The sequence below is a fragment of the Petaurus breviceps genome, unplaced genomic scaffold (genome assembly GCF_028583685.1).
Source record: "Petaurus breviceps papuanus isolate PSGF00001 unplaced genomic scaffold, PetGlider_PUasm1.0 227, whole genome shotgun sequence".
NCBI classification, from domain to species: domain Eukaryota; kingdom Metazoa; phylum Chordata; class Mammalia; order Diprotodontia; family Petauridae; genus Petaurus; species Petaurus breviceps.
Window position 1 is genome coordinate 4,600,906 of NW_027185896.1, and position 8,154 is coordinate 4,609,059.

General features: G+C 43.5%; 1 protein-coding gene across 1 annotated transcript in view; it reads right to left on the minus strand.

Annotated features, from left to right (window-relative positions):
* CCM2 (CCM2 scaffold protein) overlaps positions 1–7,530 on the minus strand; it is a 129,369-nt gene extending 121,839 nt beyond the window's left edge. Inside the window, exon 1 of the mRNA XM_069095476.1 lies at positions 7,400–7,530. Coding sequence (XP_068951577.1) covers positions 7,400–7,429 — 30 coding nt within the window. The 5' untranslated portion in view covers positions 7,430–7,530. The remainder of the gene's footprint in view (positions 1–7,399) is intronic.
* Between the last annotated feature and the right edge of the window lie 624 nt (positions 7,531–8,154).

Genomic DNA, 8,154 nt, shown 5'->3' on the forward strand with positions numbered 1-8,154 from the left:
TTACAATATATCTACTATGTTATTGTTTTGCATTAGCCACACATGTACAACCTACACTGAACTGCTTATCTTCCCAGTATAGGTGGGAGACAAGGGAGGAAGGGAATGAATCTGGAATTAAAAGTTTTAAAATCAAATACATATATATGTATATATATATTTATTATACTATATTATTGTTAGTACTATCAATACTATTATTATTAATTTATATATAATACAATATAATTATTCTTAATACTATTTTACATGTAATTGGGAAATAATATATACAGGCACTGGGGCACAGCGATCCACTGGAAAAGTCGAAAGGGGTATGGGAGAAAATATGGGAGAGAGCAGATTGGAAGAGGGGATATCCTGAGGGACTGCTATTTTGGGGCAGTGGGTAGGGGAAAAACGGAGAGAAAATGTGTAACTCAAAATCTGGCAGAAATGAATGATGTAAATCAGAAGTTAATAAAGCATTTGAAAAATAAAACAACAACAACAACAAAAACAGTCTTCTGTTAAGTCTCTTGATCTCAAGCTTCTCCCCAAAGCTATCAGTGATCTTAAAACACAGGTCTGACCAAATAATCCCCTTATTCAATAAATCCCAGTGGCTCCCTATTAAACTTCTAAGATCAAATATAAAATACTGTTTGTCTTTTAAAATTCTTCACAACCTGGCCCTTTCCTACTTTTTCAGTTTTCTTATATATTTATTCTTCTCCACCTACTCTAAGAGCTTAAAACACATTGGCCTCTTACTATTCCTTAAATGGGACACTATTCCCCAACTCTGTGCTTTTTCACTGGCTGTATTCTGTGCCTAGAATGCTCTTGATCCTCATCTCTGCTTCTAGACTTCCCTAACTTTCAAGATTCAACTCAAATACCACCTTCTGCAGGCAGCCTTTCCAAGTCTCCTCCCTCACCCTATTCCTTCTGATATCACCTCTCAATTACATTGATTTACTCTCATTTACTTGGTTGTTTGCATGCTCTCTCCTTCACAAGGTGAATTCCTGGAGGTCAGGGACTGGGTTTTTTTTTCCTTCCTTTTCTTTATATGCCTAGTGCTTTGAACTGCACCAGGTGCCAAGAAGATGCCGAATAAATGCTTAAGCCTAGATTCTAGCCCCTTCTTGTCCAGTTTCTCTGGCCTGAGTCCCAGTATCTTTTTCTCCCCCAGCTGGATTTATAATTCCTACTGCTTGATCTACATAATATCTGCTCTCCTGAGTTCTAGAATTGGCCCCTTACCTGTCTAGACTTTGACCACCCGTTCCTCCCTGACCCTGCTCACTTCTCCAGATTCAACTACTTACCATACCTACTAACCAACCTCTAGTCTAGCTGCACCCCTCGTCCTGGTCCTCCCTGGTCTGTCCTTCTTACCACCTATATCTCAGCATGGCATCTATTGAAAAACTTGAACATGTCACATTAATTTTGTTATTTTGGGCAGATCATAATCACACTCAGCCTTAGTCCCTAACTAAAATATGAAGGGGTAGGTGAACTCTTTGGTTCCATCCATGGCTAACAGTCCATAATTCTGACAATTTCAAGGGTTCCAAATTAGGCTTAGGCATTAGCTCTCCCAATCATTTGTAGTGATTGGTTTAATTTTAATGCTTTAGCAGAAGGGTGAACCAAATAGCTCAAGGAGTATGCCTGACCGTAGATGGCTATAATTCCACAAGGAAAGTAGGTAGGTCTTTAAAAAAATAAAATAAAATAATGCTTTAAAAAAAATGGAAAATCATCTAAGACACAGGAAAGTTTATAGTGGAAAAGGTGGCCATCTGATGACACTATCTTCTAAACAAGTGAACTAATGTCAGCCATTTTACTGGAGAAACATCCCATTGGGCATGAAAAGAAACCCAAAACATAAAACATTTAACCTCAAATTTGTACTTGAGTTTCTAGTTGTAGCTGAAAACAGGCAGCAAAATACTGACAGTGGGACCCTGCTCCATCCTATTGAAAATCAGTTACTACTGCTTATTTTATGCATTTAAAAATATTATTTGGAGAATAAAAAAAATATTATAAAAATATCCACTCATCATCAGACTGCCAAAGGAATCCACGACATAAACAAGGTTAAGAACTCCTGTTGAAGAACTTTCAAGTAGACATGGTACATAGATCAGAAGCTACATTTACATTTTTTTAAACTGTCTCCTTATGTTTGCTAAATTTCCTCCTGTACCTTCTTCATCCCTCTCCCAAAGAGCTATCCCATTTAACAAAGAACTTTTTTTACATTTATTTTTCCAAATACAATTGCTTAAGTGTGATTCCATGTGTTGACTTTAAATACCTCTAGTAGTTCACCAAGTTATAAGAAATGGCTAAGCATCAAATTTCACGAGTTTGGGAGGATCTCAGGTAGACACTTGTAGACCAAAACTTCTGCTAACATGACCTCAGCATAGTGTACTGTATTAGTCCACTGTGTCATGGCTCAGATATCCATCACTGCCCCAAAATTATCTGGCCTATATAAAAATAAGCCAAGGCAACTTGTTAGTATGTGAAAATAAATTCTAATACTATTCAGGATTGATCACTGAATTTCCTCTAACTGTAACATAAAAATAGTCACAGTGTTAGTATTTTTTGTCATTGCCTTCATTTCAAAATTATTGAAACTTTTACTATTTAATCTCAAATCTCCAGAACATCTTATTATATATGTCTCCATATTTCTCAATCTCAAATCACAAAATTTTAGGGTTGAAATGGGCCTCAATAGTTTTATAAATTTTTTTACTTGGGGCAGCAAAGCAGCACAGTGATGAGAATACTAACTATACTTGGAATTAAGAAGACCTGAGTTCAAATCTGGTCTCAGACACTTACAGGTTCTATGACCCTGGAAAAGTCATCTACCCTGTATGCCTCAGCTTCTTCACTTGTAAAATGGGGATAATAATAGCACCTGCCTCCAAGGTTTGTCGTATCAAATGAAATAATTGTAAAGCACTTAGCACAATACCTGGCACTTAGTAAGTGCTACATAAATGTTAATTATTATTTTGCTTGAAGTTTTCCAGTGAAGAGTAGGTAACCAACTATTTCTAAAGGTAGCCTATTACACTTGTAAACAGCTCCAATGGTTAAGAAGTATGTATTTCCTTAAATAAAGCTTAAATTCTTTCCTTGGAACTTCTACCGACTGACCCTAGTTCTGCCCCCTGTATTTTCCCCAAAAGCACATCTAATCTCTCATTTAATCAAATTATCATATGTAAAATGCTTCAAAGCACAAAATGTTATTACTCTCTTCCACATGACAGCGTTTAGAGTGCTTGAAGACAGCTATGAAACCACATCAGTGTTCTTCTCTATATACTCTCTTGGTGACCTCATCAGCTCCTATGGATTTAATTGTCATCTCTACACCAATGACTCCCAGATCCCTAAAGCTTTAATCCTTTATCACCAGTTTTGAACTGGACATTTCAAACTGGATGATGGAGAGAGAACTCAAACTCAAAATGTCCAGAACAGATCTCATTATCTTTCCCTTGCTCCCGTCAGTCCTCTTCCAAACTTCTCTATTTCTGTTAAAACACCACCAAGACTAAGCTCAAACATCTGCTTCAGCTTCAACATGAAGCCTTTCTGAATCTCCTCAATTGCTAGTGCTCTCCCTCTCAAAACCACCTGGTATTTAACTCCTTTATATTTATTTGCATTTATTGTTCATATTAATTCTGTCTATCCTTGTTATTTCTCACTAGAATGTATTCTTAATGAGATTGTTTCACTGAAAATGTTTTTATTTACAGTACTTAGCACAAAGCCTGGCACACAGCAGGTGCTTAATATTTGGTTGATTCAACACATTCTCATTTAGGATGGACCATTCTGGTTACTCTCCTCTGGAGGTTTTCCACTTACCAATATACTCCCTGTGGTACTCAGAACTGTAGACATGGTCTGTTCAGGATAGGGAACAGCAGGACTATTTTCTCTTCATTCCTAGAAGATATGTGCCTTTCTCTTCCCAAGGTCAGAGATTATCTTAGCTTTTTGACTGGCCATGTCAGTGCAGACTCATGCTGAACTTGAAGTCTAATAAAATCTTCAGATATTTTTCTTTCTGTTGTTGAATCACACCTCCCCACAAATTCTGTGAAGTTTATTTCTTGAACCCAAGTATAAGACCTTACATTTGTCCCTATTAAATTTCATCTTCTGAAATTCAACCCAATATTCTGTCCTTTCGCTCCTAAAGGTCATTTTCCGTAGCAAAGAAAATTGGGCACCATCACCTCTCTGTAGTCAGTTATCATCTTATGCAGCTTGAGCAGTGGTCCAATTTCTAATCTGTCCTTTTTCCCAATATACTTTAAAAAATCCTAGTTGTCTTTAGCACTTTGCTAGCCTCAGGTCCTTCTGACCTTTAGCACTCCAGGGACAATTCTTATAGAAGTATGTCACACTTTTGTGTGCATCCTGCTTATCTGCTCTTGCTAGCAAATTATGCACATTATCTTCTGCAAATCTAAGGGTTGGTGAGTTCTGTACATCCATATCGGTCTCTTCAGACAACTCCCTTATTTCTTCTTCAAGAGAATTATTTCCCTTTGTGTCCATTTTCCATTCTTGAATATCTTATCCCTCCTGAGATGACATTCCCTAGTCCATGAGATCCTACTTATCCTTCCTCTGAAACATCTGAAGTCTGCTCTACTGAAGTCTGGGGTGTCCAACAAACTATGCCCAGCTTTCCACTCCTCTGTCACACATTTTAATCTGTTTCCTAAAGAGAAATGTTTTACTATGGAGGTAAATACTCAGAGGTCTTAGCCAACTGCAATCCAGCTTAAATAGAGGATTTAAGGCAAGTAGGTGGTAGAATGGATAGAATGATGGACTTGATACCAAGAAGATCTAAATTCAAATAAGGCCTAGATACTTACTAGCTATGTGATCTTGGGCACATGACTTAACTTTTCTGCCTCAATTTCTTTATCTGTAAAATGAGAAAAATATCCCCAACCCTCATTTGTAAAGTACTTTGTAAACCTTGCAACATTATCTAAATGCTAGCTATTATCATTAGCTGTTATTTAAGATTTTCCCCATGCTCTAACCTTGACCCATTTGTAGACCAGCAGACCAAACATATTTAAGAAAAATCCTGTACTTCTCTCAGCAGTTTCCAGCACTCTTTGCTGCCACCTTTCTACATGATGGCTACTGTAGGTAAAGCACTACCCTTGTAAGTTAATTTTAACAACCAGTATGTGACAGGTGTTATTGTAACAATCCACAAAAAACAGACCTGGTTCTTTTCTTCATTTCATGTTCATCTGCCATTGTTAGGCAGCCACTAAGCGATCTCTTCTTTGTGGTTTTTCAATTAGTTCTATAGTTGAAAACCTATGATTTGAAAGTGTCTTTTGGGGCTGATGTCTGCCAAATCATAGTTTTTTGTAGAAATCCAATTGTAATTTGCAACACATTTCCTTAGTTACAAAAGTAAAGACATTTAAAAGACAGAAGAAAACGTCAGATTTTTATTATACCTAGCACTCATTATTGCACATGGCTTCTTCATGTGCACCTATCTTATGTGGGCCACTCTCTACAAGAGGCAAAAACTAATTAAAAGGACAAACTCTACAGTAAGATGTATATCAAGTACTAAAACCAAGGATGTGAGATAAGTTGATTTTTGTTTTAAACCTGTGTGGCTTCACCTATGTATATAGACAAATATGAAAACTGCAGACAGACACTTGAATCAGATCATAGTTTATTAAGATATGAACGAATTTTATTAACATCCACCACCTTCCATTTACAGCCAAAAGCTACTGTAATTGGTACTCCTTTATTTCTAAAGACAAAGTGAGCTATTTTATCTGTTGTTTCAAGCCTGTAATTAAAGCCATCTTTTAAAATTGAAAAAACTAGGACCTTGGTGAACCCCTTAGCACCATCAACTACATTCCCAATTCAAATGCCAAAGTATCTTACAAAGTCCAATCAAACTGGTTGCCCAGATATGTTACATTTAACAAGCTATTAGATCACACAGAATAAAGTACAAATCCTTTGCTCTGGCTTGAATCCCAAACTAAGGTCAAGTGAATAATGTCCAAAACACTGCTAACCTTTTACCCATTTGGCTGAACCATATAACTCACATGAACTTTATTTATTTATTAAAATCCCACCTACTCTTTCCCTTTCCCCTCACAATCTGCTACCCCTAGGACTACCACTTTCTCTTGCCTCCCTTCGTCACGAGAATACATTGCTAACTCACACACTGGAAAAGAGCCAACTAACATTTGGGGTTAATTTCAAGGCATTTTAAAAGAGAGCAGTGGGCCCCGGAGAAAGGAATTTACTGTGTTTCGAGGAAATGCTTTTTAACTAAGTCACAGAACTTGGGGGCCTACAGACTCCTACCCGGCGAGTTTCCTTTCCCCTCCGGCAATTGTGCCTTCTCACTTTTCCCACCCCCTTTCCTTTTTGGGACCATCCTAAATCCCTCTGCCCGACCCACCATCCCTGCCCACAGATCCTTTCCTCCCTCACTGGCCAGCTTTTCAAAGCGCCCACTTAGCCTCAGTCCTGGGCGACTGGGATTCCCACATCTCCTCGTCTGTACTCACAGAGCGAACATCCTCAGTAAACAGCCTGACACCACCCACAGGCTGAGCGCTTTGCACTGTCCTGGATGCCCGGTGCGCGCTCCGTCCCGGCTTCCCCTCCCCAGCCCTCCACTCTGGGTGTCCACAGGGCCCATGCTTAGCCCCCACCCCGCAACGTGTACACACGGACACTGAAACACTTCCCACGGCAGTCCACCCCAATCAAACCCAAATTTCCCCCTCCTCCCCCACTAAAAAACGAAGGAGCTTATCCTAGCCTTCCTGCCCCCCCCCCCAGATTGTCCAGGACCCTTCCTTCCTCCAGACCCTCAGGACCTCTCTCCTTGGTCCCCCAAGACCCTTCCTGCCTTCTTTGGACTCGCAGGACCTCTCCCTTTAGTCTCCCAGGACCCCTCCGCTTAGTCTCCTAGGATTCTTCCTTTAATGCCCCAAGACCCCTCCCCTGAGTCCCCCAGGACCCTTCCTTCCTTTAGACCCCAGGGATCTCTTCCCTTGGCCCCCCACCCCTCCCTCTTAAACTCCCAGGTCCTTCAGACCCCCAAGAACTCTACCTTTAGCCCCCGGGACCCCTTCGCTTAGTGCTCTAGGACTCTTCCTTTAGTCCCCCAAGACCCCTCCCCTGAGCGCCCCCTTCCCCCGCCCTTTCCCCCTTCCCTCAGGGTCCCCAGTCCCCTCCGCTGGCTTAGAGCCCCTCTTCTCAGGGTCCCCAGCCCCTCCAGGCCCCTGGCCTCAGGGTCCCCTCAGGACCCTCTCGAGGTTCTTACCTTCTTCCCTTTCTTGCCCTCCTCCTCCATGTCTCATGTGTGTGGCTCTGGCAACGGCGCGGCCCCCCCCCGGGCCCCCCCGCCGCGGCTCGGCGCCCCCGCCCCCGCCACGGCGGCTACATGCCCCCTCCCGCCCCCACGGACCCCGCCACAGCCTCCGCTCCCGCCGCCTCCGCCTCCTCGGCCGCCGCCGCCGCCGTGCTCGCGGCCCGTCACCGCCCACCCCCCAGCCCCGCCCTCTCCGGCCCGGCCCGGCCCGGCCCCCGGGGCTCAGCGGGGACAGTCCCCGCCCCGGTCCGCAATGGGATAGACCGCGCCCCCTCCACCCCACCCCCGACTTCCGGGTCTGACGGTCCCGTCCTATCGGGCTCCTCCTGGCCCGCGCTCCCCGCCCCCCAGGCGCGCGCCAGCCCGTGCCCCCGCCCCGCCCCGAACGGGGCGCGCGCGGTCCTTCCTTCCGCGCGAGCGCAGGGTGCCTCAGGGGCGACGGCGGCGGCGAACTCGGGACCAACTTTTCAAGCCTACCGCCATCTTTTGGGCGTAGAAGTTCCCAGCCGGCCCTGCGCGCCTAGGAGGACTGACCTCAGTCCTCCTGCAGCCGGAGCCTGCGGCGGCGCCGTAGGATGGGGAGGAGGAAGGGGAAAGGGGGGGAGGGGAACGAAGAGAACGCAGGCGCAGAATAGAGAGGAGACCCGGGCTGGGCGGGAGGGGCGCCAGGCGCTCGTTCACCTCTCTCCCCGCATGGGGGGACGCTC